This window comes from Colletotrichum lupini, chromosome 9, assembly GCF_023278565.1.
Source record: "Colletotrichum lupini chromosome 9, complete sequence".
Lineage (NCBI taxonomy): Eukaryota > Fungi > Ascomycota > Sordariomycetes > Glomerellales > Glomerellaceae > Colletotrichum > Colletotrichum lupini.
This window is the reverse complement of record NC_064682.1, coordinates 1,072,530-1,092,031: the sequence shown is the minus strand read 5'-3', so window position 1 is coordinate 1,092,031 and position 19,502 is coordinate 1,072,530. Positions and strand designations below refer to the sequence as shown.

Sequence of the window (19,502 nt, the reverse complement as noted above, 5' to 3'; positions counted from 1 at the left end):
GATTGCTTTCCCGTTTTGTTCTGTGGTGTTTGTCGTCGAAGGATCAGGTGTTGAGGTTGAGAGGGTTGGAAAGTGAACACAGGTAAACTGACCTGTGGGGGGGGGGTGTTAGCTGACCGCCCCACATCTTCACGTGAGTGTAGCCCGTGCCACTCCGTAGGTGATCTAGATATAGTTCAGAATCGATTCTAAATTAATTAAGAATATATATTAACTATAATATTAAATAATTATATATATATAATAATAATTTTTAAAAAGTATTTTATATATTATAAATAACTAAAGCTAGCATTTTTAAAAAACTATCTTTAAATTAATTTAGAATCGATTCTGAATCAATTCTGGATTAAACTAATATTAATAAATAAAAATTAATAATATATAAGTTATTTTTAACATTAATACTTTATTATTAAATTAAACTATTTATATATATATTTTTATAATATCTTAATTGAATCAATATTATAAAAATTAATATTTAAAAATAAAACTATTACTAAGTTTTAAAATTTAATAAGGATTAGTTCGAAATTAGTTCTAAATTTGTTCTAAATTAATTCTAAACTAATTCTAAATTAGTTTTAAAATATATTTTAAAATAAATTTTCAAAATTCAAAACCTTGCTTTTTATATCTAAATTAATTATTACATATATGAATTATTATAATATATTTAAAAGAATATATTTTTTATATTAAAATAAGTATATTTTGATATTTTTAAATTATAATATAGAATTAATTCTGAAATATGTCTAAATTAGTTCTGAATTAATTCTAGATTACTTTAAGATCAGTTTAGAATTAGGTCAGCTGGACCCACTTATTTTCCACGGGCCAATCAGAAGAGCGCTCAGGTCACGTCCCTTTTCCTTGGTCAGGTCAGGTAACCGGGGGGGCCACAGGTCAGTTTACCTGTGTTCACGGTTGGAAATCATTCGACGGTGACGAAAGAAACAGGCGGGAATTGTAGGTCGGAGGTTTTTGCGGTCGGGATGGATTGGCAATGGGAATGTGGCTGGCACTCGGAGCAAAGCAACAGAAGCTGGGGCCAAGGGGGGGTCATTTGACAGGTTCTCGCCGTGGCGCGGCTATGACATGGTGAGCGGTCTCCAGTATGCCGGGTGCACTTCAGCCAATCAGAAGCCTGTAATTTGTCAACGGCCGGGACAGATGACAAAGCAGCCTCTTTTCCTTCAGTGCCTTTTGCGCCTTGGCTCTTGCTTTGTTTCTCATGACCAACTCATACCTTGAGGGCCTCAAAGGCCTTATTCATTCTTAACTTATCCAAACTACCTTAGTCAGGTACTTTGTTTGTCCAGTGTTACACTACGTTGCCGAGTTTCCTGGACTCTCGGGGAATCGATGTGGTTCGAGATTAGGTTTGCCCGGACTGACAAGGAAGAGCTCACATCCAATCCCCAGCAGCCTGTGGAACCACACTTTGTGTGTTGAATGACAACCTTGAAGGTCAAGAGCTCGAGGTTGACATTAGCTCTCAAGGCTAGAGCCGCAGTCAACGGGCCTCAACTAAGCATGCCAAACATTGATCAACCAGACTCCAACGCAATGTTTCATGAGAATCATCTCGGGTGTCATTAATATCATACAGTCTATCACCCATCCCCCCTTGCCTCACAGCTCACAGCTTACAACTCACCAACTTTCACCGCTCCACCAACCCTCTCACATCAGCAACAGCCGCCCTCGCCATCTTCTTCAACAACGTCCTCTCATCCGCCTCCCTGTACCGATCCCACGTATCAAGCCCCTCTTTCGCCTGTATACTCAGCGTCTCGTACCCTTGCTTGATCACCTCCGTCACCTGCATGCTCGTCAGGTTCCCCTTCTTCTTGCCGCCCTCCGCCAGCAGCTCCTTGTAGTGCGTGCTCACGCTAATGAGCGTGTCAATCGAGTTGCTCGGCCGCTTTCCGAGCTGATAGCTCTCCTTGAACTTGATCAGCGTGTCGCCAGCCTCGACGACCTTGTAGAATAGATCGTCATACGCCGCCGGCGATGGCAGGAACCCTTCACCAGCCGACAGCGAGAGCGCCACGAGGTTGACGACGTTGTCTAGCAGGAGGTCGATTTGCGAGAGGTCCTTCAGGTCTGCGACGTATTGTGTAAGGAATCGAATGAGGTTCAGCAACGCGCGGAACAGATCCGCCCAGTGATATGTCAGTCGTGTCCGTGACCTCGAGAGAAAGGAAATCACCCGCAACAGGATTCCGACGCAGAGTGTGTAGAGTCCGACGTCCAGCCTCCTCCGCAGGTTGTGTGTAATGCCGTCCACCATGGTATCCAGCACGGCCGTCGCCAGAATCCGGTCCCCTCTGACCAGCGGGAGGAACGGTTGCCTCTGGCGACACAGACGGACTTGTCCCTTGGACTCTTCGCTGCATATCCGCTTGCATAGTACGGGATCCTCGATTAGTAGGCGGAAGACCATGAGGTTGAGATGCGAGTAGTGTGTCGTGCGTTCGGAGAGATGGGCGTGCTGGAGCAGGTAGGAGGTGAGTGATGTGAAGGCTGCCAGTGGCTGTTCTTCGCCCTTTTCGGCAGGCAGAGTGGCAAGGTTGAAGCAGAACAGCTTGTTGGCGTGGGTAAAGTCGTAAGTGGCTAGCAACACGGCTGCTTCCTCGCCGGGTCTGCTTGTTGTCAGTTGCCACATTTCTTCACTCCAAGGTCAGCCAGTGGATACTCACAGCTTCGTAAACATCTGCTTCATGGTCTCGGCATCGTAGACGGGCTTCTTTTCCGGCTTGGGGCCCCTCGCAACCGCGCCGAGGCCAATCATACGCAGCGTGCCGTTGAACGTCCACCCCTCGGGCAAGTCGTCCTGCACATCCACGAATTGTGTAGTCAAGCTCTCGCACGTCTGGCCGATACACCGAATGATCTTCTTGATTGTCGCCTCGTTGACAAAGTCGTTTAGTCGCATCTGGTAGGGGTTCTGGAACTCAAATTTGTTGTAGTTCGCCAAGAGGCCGAGGAGGGAAAAGGGGCTGAGGATGCGCTCCGTTGTGTCGGTGTCTTGTATAAACTGCGGAATCGTTAGTTGAGGCTCACAAATGTTGCAAGGGTAGAATGATCTGACCTTCATTACTGAGGGGAAGAGGTCCCTCTGGATGAAGTATGTCAAGAGACTTGTCTGGTATGCGCCCGCCGTCACAGCCAGGACAACCTCGACAGCCTTTTGTCGCAATTCCACTGCAACGCGTTAGTCCGTCTCGTACTTGACCGTAGTGGCTTTCCCGTATGCCAAACTCACAGCTCTTCCCACTCCTAACGATCTGGTCCACAGCGCCCACAAAGTCCGTAAAGATCGTATCGACATAATCGATCCCAGCCAAGACGATAATAATATCCGAGCTAGGGTGCGCATACTTTTTCGAAAGAGCCGAGCAGAGGAACACGCTTAGAGTCTACCATCCTCCCAGTCCAAGTCAGCAACTTCCAAACCTCGCTTCAGCGCGAAAGCCAAGGGACGAGCTTGTGCCCTACTCACGTCAAGCGCATGCAGATCTGCGACGCCCTGTCCACTCTTCATAGCAGTGACCGCGCGCGCGAAAAGCTCCCTTGTATGCTCCTCCAACGCAAGCATGTCCGCCGGCCCGAGACCATCGAGAATTCGCTTCAGGGCGGGGCGGTCGGGCCGCAGGAGGAAGAACTCGCGCCAGAAGCCCTCAGAACGTTCTGCGTCATCTTCGGCGTCCTACTCAATCATGGAGATCGTATCAGCGGGTTGCCAGCGTACAGGATCGTGTTTTATTTGCGTAGCAGTAATGTCTAGGAAGATACGGCCATGCGGTCCGGAAGTTGAAGATCGTCAAGGGGGAATGCTCGGCCAGGCGCAATGGGGGAAGCTCGGGGTTCGTGGGTATAAGGATCGAAGAGAACACACACCTAGAGAGAGAAGATTAGCTACAAGTCCTACATGAAATCGGCGAAAGAGTACCTTGGACACACAGAGACATGGTCGAGGGGTCACAAAGGCAGGGAGAAGCGGAGCTGTCGAACCTTGAACAGCGACTCGTACAGCTGTACGATCTTGGGCTTGAAGACCTCGGGCGGGGCCTGACGGGTCAGCGGTGACGCTTCCATTCCCGAGGTATGGCGATCTGTGGCGATGAAAACGAAGAATTGACTACCGCTTATGTCGGAGGCAGCGGGAGGAGGGCAGATAACCTGTAAATGTTTGGTTTTGGGGGCTGACGACGTCGGTCCGGCAGCACGCGAGCTAACCGTTGCGATACGCGTTCCGATAAAAAAAAGATGGAGAGGTCCCCCGTACAGCTCAAGGATTCTGTACCGTTTGCTGACTGCATTGGCACGGTTTTAAACGGCCATCTACCAATAGACGTCACAGTGCTGACAGGAACGATGACTGTACTGCACATGCGCATTCTCCCCCTGAACTCGGGCTGCCTCCAAAAAAAGATCGGGACACTTGTCCAGCGCCAGAAACATCCATGGCATGTTTCATGCACGGGCGCATCATAATCCAGTCTTGCTCCGTAGGGCTGATATTGATCTTTTAACTACAGGGCCGCCGATCCAACCATCTTCCCAAGCCGCAAGGTCGATGCCTCTGTCCTCATGACGTCGACTCTCATCACAACTACTCTTTACCTCAAGAAGCTGTCGATTTACAAGCCAAGTCACAGCCAGCGATACTCCTCCTCCTAGCGCTTGTACAGAGACTTTTGAAATACACGAAGATAACGGTTCTGGCGGAGCGTTGTCAGGCATCGACGGTCGAGTCAGCGAAACAAGAACCTTGATTTACGCGAATCTTGGTTGGTTCTGGCCTCGAACTCCATCTCTCTTGCCATGAAATTTGATAATTCAGAACCCCTATGACCCTGAGGCGGGTCGCCGGTTTGTTTTTCTGTGTTTTTTCTGTGTTCTTCCTTTGCAATTGTAGCGTCTCTTTTAGGCCATCGTAGCCAACGTTCTATGTTCAATTCTTTGTTTGCTTTCCCCTTCTTCTTTAACTCAGCCCACATGGAGCCTGGGCTGAACAGAGAAATACCCAGTCCCGTGTGATTTCCCGAAGTCTGGCTTTCGAGCGGAAGCTCTTGATGCTCGTTTGAGGTCTGCTGGTTCTGCGAAGGCGTGGCGCCTGTATCCGTGGCTTGGTCGAACTTCGGTCGCTTGGCAGGCACCCATATGACCAAGTTGAACTCCATCGGCGCTGGGTTTTCATCGACCTCGATAAACGAAGAAGCATGCTCAGTGAAAGCTTCAATCGCTTCGAGCGCAGCTTGACCTAAGATGACATCATGAACACAACTCTCAAGAATGTGAAATAGGATACTGCTCTCGTTCGCCCAAGTTGCTGATGCCGAGCCCAAAGAGTGGCTCTCGTACGCCCAGGTTGCTGATACCGAGCCCATTGTCATTTCAAACTTGCCGTCAGGGAAACGCAAAAGACGCTGGTCACTCCAATCAATATCTGCATGCCAATCTCTACGACAGCGCGCAAAGTTGAGCGAAACGAGACTTGACTCTGATCCTGAGTCCGCAAGTGCCTGGACCTCGATACCATTGATTGTCCCTCGCAGCCGCTCTTTTATAGATCCAATACTGCTTGTGAAGAGAATCGATGTAGCCCACTGAGGTCGAGGGATTATGCTAAGACGAGCCCGGTGTTGGTTCATTGTGCCTGACGATTTGAGGAATTCGCTTCCTAGGACGAGGTCTAGAGCAAAACCATCGATGACCTGAAATGTGAGGTGCCAGGTACGCTCTGGGTCTTCCGCAAATGCCCACGAGGCATTAATAGCTCCCGCACTCATGATGGTCTTGCCGTTGGCCATGCAGAGGCCGGTATTTTTCTCTGGCAAATCGCACGGCGCTTCGAGACCGAGTCGTTTGGCGAGCGAGGAAGACACCAAGTTACAGCCAGCGCCAGTATCGGGAAGTGCGTTGACATGGTACCCGTCTACTAATCCTCGTGCTGTAATGATGCCTTCGTTGAGGTTGGTCGCTGAAGAAGGGGATGAGATTTGTATGAGCAATGTTGTTTGACGCAAAGTGAAGAGCGGATTGCGATTCATCCTTACCTTTTTGCCTCCCCGGCCTACTAAAGCTGCAAAATCTGCATTGCGAATCTTGGGTCGTGTGGTTATGTAGGAGATTCCAATGGAAGCGGGATTTGATATTGTCTCGGAGAGCAAGTTCATACAGCTGCATTGTCAACAATCCCAATACGTCTCCCTGCGACATAGTCTCGATTGGGACACCTGTAGCAACCCACGCCCCCAGGCCCTCAAGGTTGAAATCACATGAGACCATCTTGCAAGTTTCTGAAGGTAGGTGCTCGTAGAGAGGGTCGCCTTAGGCAGTGTGTGTGATGTCGAAGGTTGGGAGGAAAGTAAGAAGCTCTCTACTGAAGGAAAGAGAAGATCAGGCAATGGTGTTTTCGAGGATGTCTTTCGAATCATGGCTGCGCCACTGACAAGTCCTGTCCGGAGTGGATGTGGTTGGCCAGTTCATTGCCTAGGCATGTTGACGCTTTGAAACCGGGCATCCAACCACGAGCTCCCCTCGCCAGACAGCTAGGTGGCATTGTTGCACAAGTCCACAGTCCGCTTTGATTTGCATAGTGATGACTGAAGTAAGACAATCCTCGGCGCGCGCATGGCAAAGATGCTTGAACTAAGTACGTTCTAGCCAAAATACGTTTTCGACTTCCCCTTCTGGCATCTTCTGGCCTCTTGCACGTTCTCGATATATTCCCCTAGGTTCTTCAAAAGTATGGCTGCCACCAGTGCAAGTAACGCTGGTTGTTCGACTGAGCAGGAGATAACCCCCGCCTCACAAATGACTATCGTACCGCCCGATGTGTCAAGCCATGCAGCTTTCTCGGAATTCATTGCATCTGATCCTGAGCTATCCGTATTCAGAAGCTTCCAAGCTTTGAGCGCTCGTAACCTTCTTCACCTACAGTCAAGAATGCTCGAGATCGAGGCCGAACTACAAAAGTCCGACGAGGATGACGCTGCGAGTGTCGACGAGGCTAGCCTTCTCACTACCAAGTGCTGGGAAGTATTTGTAATAAGAGCCCAGGAAAAGGGTTCAAGAGAGGCCAAGAAGATGGATCTTGTGAATCGACTACAAGAAACCATAAAAGAATACCGTACGTGCCTCGAAGGTTGAAAACAAGGGCAATTGTTGTGACGGGATACAGATGAAGCTTTGGTTCTGCGAAGCCAAATCATGAAGTTTACAGCCCCCAACGACCGAGTCTTTCGTGTCTTCCAAGGCTGGTTCGACTCCGAACAACCCTTCCTCGGCCACGGCCACGATCTACCAAGCAAGCGAGATGACTTCATCGCCCTCGCCCCATCATCAGGCGCAGATTTCCTCACCCGAAACCTCGAAGATCTAGCCGGGAGATACCTAGCGGTACGTCAGTCCTTCTCTATCACAGCCTCGTTGAATAGCTCTTGATAGTCTGAACCAGGGAAAACGACACAAGGAAACCACAGAAGTAAAATACTACTCCGCCCGCCACGTCACCCGCCTCGTCACAATAATCACCGTCCTCGCCGCCTCCCTCGTAATCCAAGCCGCCATCGTCACCCTCTACCTCATCCACAACGAGGTCCTGCGCCTCTGCATGATCGCCGTCTTCACCAGCGTCTTCGCGGCCAGCTTAGCCGTCATGACGGACGGGCGGAGGACGGACATCATCCTGGCGACGGCGGCCTGCGCGGCGGTGCTGGTGGCTTTTGTCGCGCAGGATTGAGGGTTATAGGAACGATCGGCTTCGATTTTCCTGGTTTGGTGTCGACTGTTCCGGTCGAAAGCTGGGAGGTTCAGGCCTAAATCTGATGGCCGGATAACAGCTTCTTGGGAATGGGATTCCTATTTGCATGACGACTGAGGTTCTTGGGAGGTCAGACCTCATATCAGGCATACAGACGACTGAAGCCGATCTTGTATGAGGTGTGACGTTGTGGGTCCGGCCGGGAGATGGACAACGGGCTCCGGCCACCGGCCCCACCAAGCGCGATGGGTCACACTTAACGATGAGAGCACTTAGGCTCCAGACGAACAATTTGATCTCTGCATTATAAACCACCTTGGTGGCAGTGATGGTAAGGGAGGCAGTAGTGGGTAGCAGACCTGACCGGCAGCGGCATCAAGCCTATGCAAACATATAGTCAACTGAACCTGGCCCAAAGGCTTTTTGTCTTTAGTCCTAACGAAGCCTTGTTTCCCGAAGGAACACAGACACCTACCATTTCACAGCGAGTTCACAAACACATCAGAGCAGATTAGCAAAGAGATCTCCTAGTGACACGCCTTCATACCTCCATACTTGGACCGGAATTCCCTCGAGAGACTCGACAGGAAGCACCTACCTCGTGCAGTCATCCATCCTACAACCTTTATCTTCAGGCTGTCTGCTCACTTTCTCAACAATGCTGGACCACACGAAAAGCAGACGAAGTTCACAGTTGTGATTATTAGAATTGGTATGTATACGTTGTATGTAATGTGATAATCCCCTCGCACCTGGTATAGGTAAACCCGAGGAAACCCATATCCCCCAAACCCCCCTATTGTATCCTAATGCTTCGCATCGCTCTGTGCTTCGCAAAACCACCTAAAGGTTATTCAAACAAAAGAAAAATCAATCCAACTCCCCTCGCAATGCCATAGTTGTGTGTGATTGTTTATATACAGCTCCTGCAGACTGTGCGTCCGCCCAGAGATTAGTGTGTAGGTAGGTAGTTGGTCGGTCGAGGTATTGTAGATCCGGGCTGGCCTTCGTCTAGTACATGACACTCTGCCTCCAGCGCTCGATGGACTGCATCTGCCCATTGTGGCCGGGCTGCATAGGCATCTGCATCTGCTGCATCGGCATCGGCGCCATACCTTGCTGCATACCCATGGGTTGCATCTGCATCGGCACACCCATGCCTCCGCCGTAGGGGTTCATGCCGTTCATGGCCCCCATGTTGTTCATGCCTCCCATACCACCAGCAGTGTAGCCTCCGTATCCGCCCAGATTCGGCTGGCTCATCTGAGCCATTCCTGGATTTCCGTACACTTGATGCTGCTGCTGCATGGGCTGCTGGAATGGCCCTCCGTAGTTGCTCAAGGCCATGCTGGAGCGATTCCATCCGCCAGGTCCCATATTGACGCCCAAGGTGGCATTGACAGGCGGGAGTCCAGGCTGCGCAATGAGACCTCGAGCACCTAGCCCACCGCCGGTACCTCCGTTGGCGTCGTTGAAAGCGCCATTCTTGTAGCCGCCACTCCGCTGATTGTTCGGTCCGGTCAGGGTCTGCGGCATCTGGGCGCGAACCGCAGCCATCTTGGCCTCTTGTTCCCGAACCTTGCGCCTCTCCTGCTCGAGGCGGCGCTGCTCGTCCAGAGCTGGGTTGTAGGCAATCGGGTGGGAGTTGAGGACGTCAGCGAGACTGTGCTTCTTGCGAAGCGTAGGCGCCTCGGCCTCAGCCTGGACAGGCCCACCACTGAGCATCATTTCCTGCTCACGCGCCTCGCGCTCGGCCTGCAGTCTCTTCCTACGTTGGCCAAGTGTCTCCTCTCCCTCTGGCTGGGCCTCCTTCTCCTTGCCCTTGTCTCCAGGTTTCTTATCATCGTTATCGCCAAACTGGGCTAGGATCTCCGCAGAGAATGCGCGACTGACGGGGCGGGCGTTGGGTAGGTTGTTGTGTTCGGCTTCGTCCTTGGCTCTGAGGCGTCGCATACGCTCACCGAGAGTCTCTCCAGCAGTAGCTTCGTCCTCCGACTCCTCCTCGGGCCTTAAGTGCTCGGCGGAAGGCATCTGGTTGAGGCGCATCTGGCTCAGACCGGCGTTGAGAGTAAAGTTGCTCCTCTGCTTAGCCAATATCCTCGGGGGCTCTTGGCCGTGGAGACGGGCGCGACGGGCACTGAGAGGCTCGTTCTCTTCCAGGTCACGACGCTCCATCAGACCCATAGGTCGATTCTTCTCAGCCACGTGCGGGTTGCCAGCGTACAAAACGCCAAGCGGAACCTCGTCTTCGTCGGAACTATGGTCCTCCTCCTTGGCACCATCGACTTCCCAAGCAAGGGCAATCTTCTTCTTCTCACGGTGCCTCTTCTGCGTCTCGGCAACCGCGTCCAGCTCGATGAGGGTAGCATGCATGCCGTTCTGCCCAACGTTACGGTTCGGGTTCTGAGTGCGCATTTTCGCGTGGTACTTGCGCAACTGCAGCTCAGCGAGGAGAGTGGTGGGGGGCCCATCGAGAACTCCTGCAAACTCATCGACTTCCTCTTCTTCCTCTTCCTCATCTGAACCCTCGCCCTCAGCCTTTTCCCTATCCTCGCCGTCGACGTGATCAGAAAGAGCTTGGTTCTCTTCTCTGCTGCCGGCCATGGAATTCTTCCTGGATCCATTGTCGGATTTCTTGCTGAATGGCATGAGTCCGCCCTTCTTCTTCTGCGAGGCGGCCCGAACATGCTCTTCGGGAAGCAAGACGGTGGCGGTAGACTTGCGGTTCTTTTTCTTATCGGGGCCGTACGTCTCATTACCCAACTTTCCTGCGAAAGCGTGGTCGGTGAAGGCACTGACGGGGGCATTGGCAGAGGCATCAAGAATGCTGTCGAGCGTCGCCATCGCGGAGCCTCCCTTGACCTCGATCTGCGGTGTTGTGGACGGCAAATCGAAAAAGGCGCTCGCTCGGAGTTGTGGCGGCAGGTTGGAAGCCCTTGGCATTTTGGACTTGCGGCGTTGCGTTGGCGGGGGATCCTCTGGCATGTGTTCTGGTCCTTCAGCATCGCCAACAGCAGCAGCACCGTCACTTGATAGCAACGGGTCGCCCTGCTCGGATGGCACATGGGAATCGACCGCGGCAGGTTCTTTGAGCGATGCGTCACCCGAGTGCTGTCCCCCGATGTCGTCTCCAAAAGATGACATACCGTGGCCGGCAAGCGGATCGGGCAACCACATCTTGGACTCGCGGACCTGGGACGCTTCGGGGTCCTGAGGTAGATACTTCGCCTGGCCGAAACCAGGATGGCCCATGGCCTGAAGCACCTTGGAGTGCCTCGCGTTCCGGACCTCAGTCTTGGGCTTCCTGGACAGCTTGGGCGGCAAGTTGAGCATAGCGGGCACTCGAGCGGGGTAGTAGAGCATTTCTTGGCCGGTGAGCTCGTCAAAGTAGGATTGTGGCCGCATGGTATCCCTGTTGTTTCGTGGCATACGCGGCGGAGGTGCTTCGTATTGAGGCTCTGGGATGTCTGGCACGGGCATGGGCGCGTCGCCGTACTCGCTCTGCTCACGCGAGTCGTACTCGCTCCGCTCGAGGTCTTCCGGCTGGCAATGCACGCCGTCAAAGTCTCCAAAGGCATTGGTGTGGTCAAATGTCGAGGTTGATCTCGGCGTGGGCGGCCTATCGTCAGAGTCTCGCCTGCCGCTGTCTCCGCCAAAGTCCAAGCCCAGGCCTCCAGACTGCTGGTCCATCTCGCCAAGCAAGTTGAAGACACTGCCGCGGTTCTCTTCGTTGGTATTGGGACGGCGAATGGTCGCGTCGTCGTCGGCTGTCACAGGGATTGGGGCGTGATCGGCCTCGTCGAGAACACGTCCAGTCAGGGCAACGGGTTCCGACTCGGCAATTTCAGCAAGGGAAGGCTTTCCGGAGCGGGCACTCCTGGTAGACCCCTTTCCAGAACCGTGTCGCGACATGATAGCATCGACATCGATTTCGGGGCGGCCGCGGGAGTTGTTGGAGCCGGAACGCAGGCGGCCGGTCAAAGAGTGATTAGGAGACATGACGTAGCCGCTGGGAGAGTAGCCGCCGAGGCGGGCGTTGTTGTTAAGTTCGACGATGGAGGCGACGGGAGGGAGAACGCGAAGGGGACCGGGTTGGGCCGAAGATTCGTCGATGGGAGAGTTTGATGCGGCGAGATTGGCGGCAAGTATGGAGGAACGACGGGAATCGGAACGCTTCAACTCTCCATGCAAGTCGCGGATGGCGTCCTCGATGGAGCTGGTCATAGACAGGCGTTCGGCCGACTTCTCGAGAGCAGCGACGTTTGTGGTGTAGGCGCCGGAGCGGCAGTTGAGGTCGGGAACGGGGTGTTTGAGTGTAAAGGTGCCCGAGTCGGATGTTGTACGAACGATTGGTTGGGCGACGGGACGAACGAGCGTGGATGCCGAAGAGGCGTGGTGATGTTGCTGTTGCTGCAAACTGTCCTGGATCTGAGAGATGAGGCTGCTGTTGGATCGAAGGGACGAGGTGGAGATGTGACGAGCGAGGGCAGCAGGGGCGGAGAGAACAGTCGAGGAGGGTGAACAGGCGGCGAAAGAATTGGAGGTGGTGGTAGAAGTCGAGGTTGCCGGGCTCGTGATGGTACCAGTTGCAGCAGCAAAGGATCTCGTATTTTGGTCGCTCGTATTCAGGTTGTCTGCGGTGGTAGTATTGATATTTTTCGTACGAAGGGCCAAGGGGGCAGACGCAGACGCAGAGGCCATGACTCTGCCCGTGGGCATCGGCTGCTTCTCCTGGATGGCTGCTGTTGGCGCTGCCGCGGGCGCTGGCTGGGGGCCCTGTAGCTGGAGGGACGTGCTGGCGCCATCCCTGACGCTACCGGCAGCCGTGTCCTTATCGGATCCCGTATTCTTATCGTTGCCGACCTTAGGTAAGATTTTCTTATCGGTGCCCGTATCGTTATCGCTGTTCCCTTTTGGGTCGTTGGTGTTGGTGGTGGCCCCTGTAATGGTCGCTGTAGTGGTACCCGTAGCAGTGGTAGACGCAGCAGCAGCGGCAGCGGCAGCGGTAGTGCACCTGTCCTCCAGCTCCATTTCCATCTCTTCGTCTTCATGCGCCCTGCCCCGTCCCCTCCCCCTGTTCACCTGCAGCGGATCTAGCGACAGCGGCGTCGACCCGGCACGGCGCTGGCGCGGGCTCCTAGACGAAATTGCGAATGGCGGCACCTCGTCATCTTCGTACTTGTCGCATTCTTCGTTTCGGTCTCCAACATTCCTTGACTCTGCCTCTGTGCTGTGACCGTCACCTTCCTCCTTTTGACTTTTTCTCGAGTGCGACCCTGACCGCCGCGGCCGAGACTCTATTTCCGTCGTGTCGCGTGCGACCGAGACATTTCTCTCTTCGTCTGCGTCTGCCGCTGCCACCATTCCTGTCGTTGCCAAAGTCGTTCCGGTCGCCGCATGGGATAGTAGTGTCTCTTCTTGTAAGCTTAATCCTGAATATGCTTCTCTCGACCTCGACCTCGTCCTAGTCTCCTGTGTATGCGCTGCCATCGCTGTCGCTGGCGGTGGTGACGTCGACCTCTGCTGGTCGCGGAATCTTGGGCTGCTCGTCGTCTTGCGTTCTCCTGCCGCGCTACTGCTGCTACCGCCAAAGCTCAAGTCGAAATCGCGATCGGGAAACAGGTCGCTGTCCATGGACAGAGGCGTGAAGCTCTTGTCGGCAAGAGACAGAAAGTTGGCGGGACTGGGCGTTGCCGTGGCGGATACGGACGGCTGCGAAGACGACGAGGCCAGGTCTTTTGTGTAGTCTCGGTCCTGTGCTCTTGTTTTCGTTCTCGTTCCTATTCCCATACCGCCTGCTGCAGCATCTGCGTCGCTGAAGTCTGAGCCCATGGACGACGTCGAGGACCTGCGCACCGAGGCGTAGGCTGCGTGCGCCATTGCTGTGATGGAGACTCAAAACGAGCTTTGGGCGCAGCAAAAAGAATATAAGCACGGTAAAACGTCGTCAATGTCTGCTTGGTTTGCGAGTTTCTCGGTTCCGTCGAGTCTGGGGTGCGTTCGTTTGGCGGGCGGCGATGATGGGATGGCGTTTCCGAGTCGCGGTCCCTGCGTGGGCGGTGCACCTTTGTCCAACACTGTCGTCTGGAGTAAGAAGTGGTTGTTGACCTGGTGCTCAACGGTGATCGAGGATTCACTTGGATGCGCCGACGATGGGACGAAGTCGTGGCGCTTGGGTTCTCGTTCACTCTTGGCGTTTGCTCGCTGCTCTGTGTGTGTGGACTGTGATATGGCCCTGTTATTGGTGGTATTTGGTGATGCAACAATTTAACTCTTGTGTTCCGTTGTGCAGTGGTGGAATTACCGCTGTCGTTGCTGTTGTTGTTGTTGCTGCTTCTGCTATTGCCTTTCTTCTCCTTGTTTCAATCTGCGAACCTGGTGACAGTGACGTAGCGCGCGAAACATGGAGGATCTGCTGCAAGTGTCGAGCGCTGCTTCGTCGTAGCATCCGGTACCAAAGAAGGCGGTTCGTCGGGAATGCGCCGGTGCAAGGGCCGCAAGTTTCCAAACCCGAGTGTTTCTTTCGTCGCAGTGCTGATGTGCTGTGCCGATGGATGGTGGGTTGAAAGGTAAGGTACCGGTGGCTGCGCCGAGGGGGTATAAGCCGAATAAGAGACGAATAAACAGAAACAAGAGGACTGCGAAGAAAAAGGATTGCGAGAGACTCAAGGCACAGACGGGGTATAGGAAGCCAAGATATCGTCCTGCTACAACCTGCGCCTCCTTTGCAAGAGAGAGAAAGGTGATTAGAGTGTGAGAGTATGTAAGAGAGCGAGGATGAGTGAGAGCAGAGTGAGAGAAAGATGAGTAAGTTGCGAGTGAGCTGCAATGCAATGTCCGAGGACGAGTGACGACGATGGGGGACGGATGGGATGGGACGGATTCGGGGAGGGTGGGAAAGGGTGTGTAGATATTGGGCCATGCCATGGATAATGGAAACACTGCTGTGTATTCCCACAAAGAGCGGGTGTGGATGAGATGGACACCACACTTCTCACTCACTGGGCATATTCACCTGCTCACTCACTCACTCACTCACACCCACTGCGGTGGACTGGGGATGGGATGGGGAACTCTGAACGGGTACGGATACAGCAAGGCAAAAGATAGCGCACGCGCGCGCTCGCCGGGCAGGTTCAAGGGTGGATGGACTACGGAGTACTGGGCAGCGAACAGGATGTTTCCTAGGTCTGGAACCACGCAATTCAAGGAACAAGGAACATGGAGGCACCAGGAGACGGAGAAGTGTCAGCCAGGTCTAGCAGATCATGGTTCCTCTATCTCTCTCCCGTCCCGTCTCTGTTTCTCTGTACCTCTCTTTCTCTCACTCCTTCATCTGCTTCTCATGCTCTTCACTTCACCTGAGATCCCAAGTGGGAAAGATGAACATGATGGACGCACACGCCCCTCCGTTCAAACTTCGACCCCATGCATGGCCCCAAAAGATAAGGTCCAACTGCCTCTGACTTGGCTCTCTCTTTTTTAAACAACAACCCCAGGCCACGCGGTGTGATATGGTGTACACGTGTAAGGTAAGTCAAAGCACCCACTTTTGGGCACCCCCCCCTTTTGGGCACCCCTAAAAATCCCTCCCAGCTACCACATTAAAACCCTACCTATTATTTTAATTCAATATAATAATTATAAAAATCGTCTAAATGCATTCCTTTTTAGCATACTTACTAATTAATAAGTAATAATATCGTATACTAAAAATAAGCTCTAATAGGTACTTAATATTATTAAAAACGGTCTCTTTATTAAAAAGGCCTCGATTGAGTTTAGGGTTCCTAGGATAATACTTTAGGGTTAAAAGAGAGGCTATTAAATAAGAGCGAGGGTATTTATAGAGCTTTAGAAGCTTTTTTTATAATAAAAAAATTAACTAGCTTAATAAATTCGTATATAGTATTACTTAAGTATTATACTAACTTATAAATGAATTAAGGAATTCGCTAAGTAAGTTCTAAGGTCCTAGGGGGATAATAAACTACTTAGTAAGAAATAGATTAACGTTTTTATTAAAAAGAATCTATTAATAAGGGTTTAGAGAAGTTATTTAATTAATTCGCGCCGCGTTAATAGAGCTATTACTAATATAATTAAATAATAGTTTAGATTACTTAATATATTAGAAATTAGCGGTATTAAATAGGCTAATAAGTATAATATAGATAAGACTAGTATAATAGAGGGTAAGGGAGCTAATAGACTAGTCTTAGGTATAATAGAGGCTATAGTAATATAAAAAAAAGAGCCTAGTTTACGTACTTAGGTAACGATTATTAAGTATATTTTTATTAATAATAGAGCTATTAAATTATTAGTTATTTATAAGGGAAAGTCGGTTTAATAATAGTAGTTCTCTTTTTAACTTACCGCTTATAATAGTTAGAAGTTTATAGTAATAAATAATAGCTAAATAACCGACGAGACTACCCTTTATTAGCTAAAGGAAGTGTTTTTATTATAAACTAAGACCCCCCTTATTAAGGGGCTTAGTAAGCTAAACTAGCCTCGATTATTAGTATTAAATAAGTATAGGAGTTATATAATAATAGAATTTATATAAGAGTACTATAAAAATAACGTCTACTTATTATTTTTATTATTATACGCTTCTTATATCCTTTAGCTATTAAATATAGCTATTTTTAGGCTTATTAAGTCTATATATAAAAAGGAGCTTAGTAAGGAGGATATAATAAATAATTTTACTATTATTAAAAAGCGGTACTTCTTAAGCTATTATTAACTTACTTATTTAGCTAGTCTAACGTCGTTAAATATACGAAGTAAGTAAAAAGTAATTAGACTATAGCTACTTAATATAGCTAAGCTACTTCTTAACTTAATAATCCTACTTATATAAGTTATACTATTTAAAAGGGGTATAAAAGCTAAGTAAATAACTAATAATATTAATAAACTACTTAATTAAGTATTGGTAACCTCTATTATTAACTAGTTAACTCTTAAAAAGGCTAGCGAGCTTTGTAATTACTTAAAGCTATTTATAGAGCTTAGTTTAAATAATAATACTTAATAACTACTATTTTAAAAAATAAAAAAAGCTTTTAAGGAGTAGGCTTATTAATTAGCTATATCTCGGTACTAAGTTCGAGTTCTTAAGGCTAAGATTAAGCGTATAAGGCCTAAAAAAAAAAGATTATATATTTAGACCTAAATACTAAGTTCGTAAATATTTAGAACGTATAAAAAGCTTAAGAGGACTTTAGTAACCGTTTAATTAGTCCTAATTGACTTATAAGGGTCGAGTTACTTAGGGAGAATTTTGATTATATTATTGTGGTAGTGGAAGGTAGTTAATTAATTAATTATAGTTGGTATTGATGTTTAGATGCTATGTTTTGTTGGGGTGCCCAAAAGGGGGGGGTGCCCAAAAGTGGGTGCTTTGACTTACTCCGTAAAAGTGAGATAGTTTCCGGGGTTGCAAAAAAAGAAGATGGTACCCGCAGAGAGACACGGACGGCTATCTCATCAAACGCACGCGCGCACGTCTGGGATCAAGCAAACAAATCGACCAGGGTGGTTGGCAGACAGCTAGACACACTTTTGACAGCGAGCCCTTCGAGGTTGGAGATACGCACTGATGATTGACAGCTGGTCAAGCTACTGCGTAGAACAACAAAGCAGCTCCGTCCCCAGCGTTAAGGATCCATTCATCGTCTTCAGCTGGTCCGGTTTGAACAAGTCCCAGTTCCAGACCACGTCCAATCCGCATTCAGAAACTGTTTGTGAACACTCTAGAGTCTAGTGCGGCAGTGTATTACTGGATGACGGTGTAGGGGGTGTGAATTTGTCCCCATATGAAAATACGAGAAACTCTTGTATTTTTGTAATGAGTAAACCCCAACTCACAGTAGGTACGTTGCAAACCACAGCTGTATTTCCCGGTGTAATTTTCCCACACGTTATTTCTTTTGCTGGTCCGCGGGGCCTTGGTTTTCCTCTGGTCAAATAGCGATGGGCTAGTATGTAAGCGGCCTGTTTTTCAATGTGGAGGTTGCGGGATTGGATGAGAAAGATGTGCCCGCCGCCCGCCGCCGTCTACTGCAGTGTCCTTACCTAGTAGACACTGGACTTTTGCGCTTGTTCCCCGGAGGAAGCCAATGTTCGAGATGGACGGCTGACGGACAGTATCAAACATGAGGAACAAAGATGAAGTCTGCGGGGAGGAACAAAGCAATGGCAAGATCAACACCAGCCGGACTGCGGCATCTCGCCTGCTAGGACTCTTCCGAATTCCCCCAGGTCCCCTTTCCCCCTAAAAGTTTAAACAAAACGAAAAAGCTCGGGCTAGGAGACGTTTGACAGGTGAGCTTCCGACAAGGCCACTCCCTGAAGACATTCCCCCTCGTGGGCAATGAGAAAAAGCTTCGCGGTCTGGAGGTAAAAGCCGACACGGAGAGCATATTGAAGCTGACGTATTCTCATCATCAAAAGTGACAAAGTCTCCGTGTCTCTAAACTCTACGATCCTTCCGCTGGCCCCAATCCTTAACATGCGCGGTTTTTCTGCTGGCTTTCGCTGCTGTGGTGACTCCCTTCCGTTCGTCGCCGCTTCAGACAAACCCATCCTCCGTGTCTCTCGGCGTTGCTTGTGGAGCAATTCTTGAAATTGGGTACTGCTCCTCGTCTCTCCCGGGTAACGAATAAAAATCACATCAGGGGAAAAAAAACGCCCGAGTCGCAGCAGAAGAAGAAACGACAAGAGGGTTCTTCCCCGTCAGGGGCACGCAGCAACGAGGCACACGACACGCAGCGCAAACAGGGATATTGTTCCGGGCAGAACAGCAGAGTACGAAAAAGGGAAGGAAAAAACCCATGGGTAAGGAGGTACAGAGCAATTCGTACTCCGTACCTGCAAAACGTGGATCATTCTTGTTCACCCCACCACCACTGACTGGCCCCGTAAGGATGACGATGATGTCGTTCCTGGATCCTTCTTTTCTTTCTTTTTTTCCCGCTCTTTTTTTGCGGTCCCGCTCGCGCTATTGAAGACGAAGGGTTCAGGGGTTGATGGACGGCCTTGACGGCTCATACTCTGCCCCATTGCGTTGCCTGGGGAGAAGAAGAAGAAGAAGGGCTGTACTCAATCATCGGATTATCGAATGGGTTGCTAGACGCGCGGAAAATGAGGCGGAAATGTATCACTGTGAGCAAAAAAAATAATGGAAACAAACTTCGTGAGATGAGATGACAAGAGTCAAGTGAAAAAAGTTTTGGGCCAATTTGAGATTCGTCCGAATGCAATGTTTTACTCTATTGGCTCATGAAAAAGTCAAATAAGACGATAACTACACCCATCCACGTCGAAGGATGAGAGAGAGAAAAGTGGCTTCGTGTTATCTGTACCCTCGATATCGTGGCTGATGATCGCAAATATGACAGGTGAGCCAGCAGCCAGGGATATGATTGATTGACTGATTGAGTGAGTGAGTGAGCGAGCCTAGATAGTACATAGATACTGTATCAGTGTGTCCGTAGTTCGCATGAGATGAGACGCAATGCAACGGACTTATCAGCGAGAAAGAATTACACCGAGAACGGCGTCAGTTCAGGGAAATTAACCCTCCCAGAGTTTGAAGCGATGCAAAGCCTTCGAGCAAATCATCAATCTTGATCTCATCTTCCTTATCGCAAGAAAATAGCCCCCAATAGGCGATGGTCGGTCAATGTCACAACGTAGCGGTAGC

General features: G+C 50.2%; 3 protein-coding genes across 3 annotated transcripts; 1 reads left to right on the top strand and 2 right to left on the bottom strand.

Annotated features, from left to right (window-relative positions):
- Positions 1–940: 940 nt before the first annotated feature.
- CLUP02_16231 (uncharacterized protein) lies at positions 941–6,615 on the bottom strand (the record flags this gene model as incomplete). Its single annotated transcript, XM_049295155.1, has 17 exons — positions 941–1,229; positions 1,340–1,359; positions 1,419–1,510; positions 1,617–1,635; positions 1,697–2,654; positions 2,712–3,049; positions 3,104–3,216; positions 3,278–3,431; positions 3,515–3,721; positions 3,808–3,912; positions 4,027–4,217; positions 4,301–4,393; positions 4,569–4,736; positions 4,796–6,198; positions 6,236–6,347; positions 6,471–6,510; positions 6,568–6,615. 17 exons carry the CDS (start codon positions 6,613–6,615, stop codon positions 941–943), a joined length of 4,350 nt encoding a protein of 1,449 aa, XP_049152302.1.
- A 153-nt stretch (positions 6,616–6,768) lies between these two features.
- CLUP02_16230 (uncharacterized protein) lies at positions 6,769–7,762 on the top strand (the record flags this gene model as incomplete). The annotated part of the gene is made up of 3 exons (XM_049295154.1): positions 6,769–7,150; positions 7,202–7,419; positions 7,478–7,762. 3 exons carry the CDS (start codon positions 6,769–6,771, stop codon positions 7,760–7,762), a joined length of 885 nt encoding a protein of 294 aa, XP_049152301.1.
- Positions 7,763–7,838: 76 nt separating this feature from the next.
- Positions 7,839–14,710, bottom strand: CLUP02_16229 (uncharacterized protein; the record flags this gene model as incomplete). Its single annotated transcript, XM_049295153.1, has 10 exons — positions 7,839–7,881; positions 7,940–8,038; positions 8,099–8,254; positions 8,331–8,377; positions 8,432–8,444; positions 8,802–13,631; positions 13,719–13,992; positions 14,088–14,098; positions 14,159–14,303; positions 14,362–14,710. 10 exons carry the CDS (start codon positions 14,708–14,710, stop codon positions 7,839–7,841), a joined length of 5,967 nt encoding a protein of 1,988 aa, XP_049152300.1.
- Positions 14,711–19,502: the final 4,792 nt, after the last annotated feature.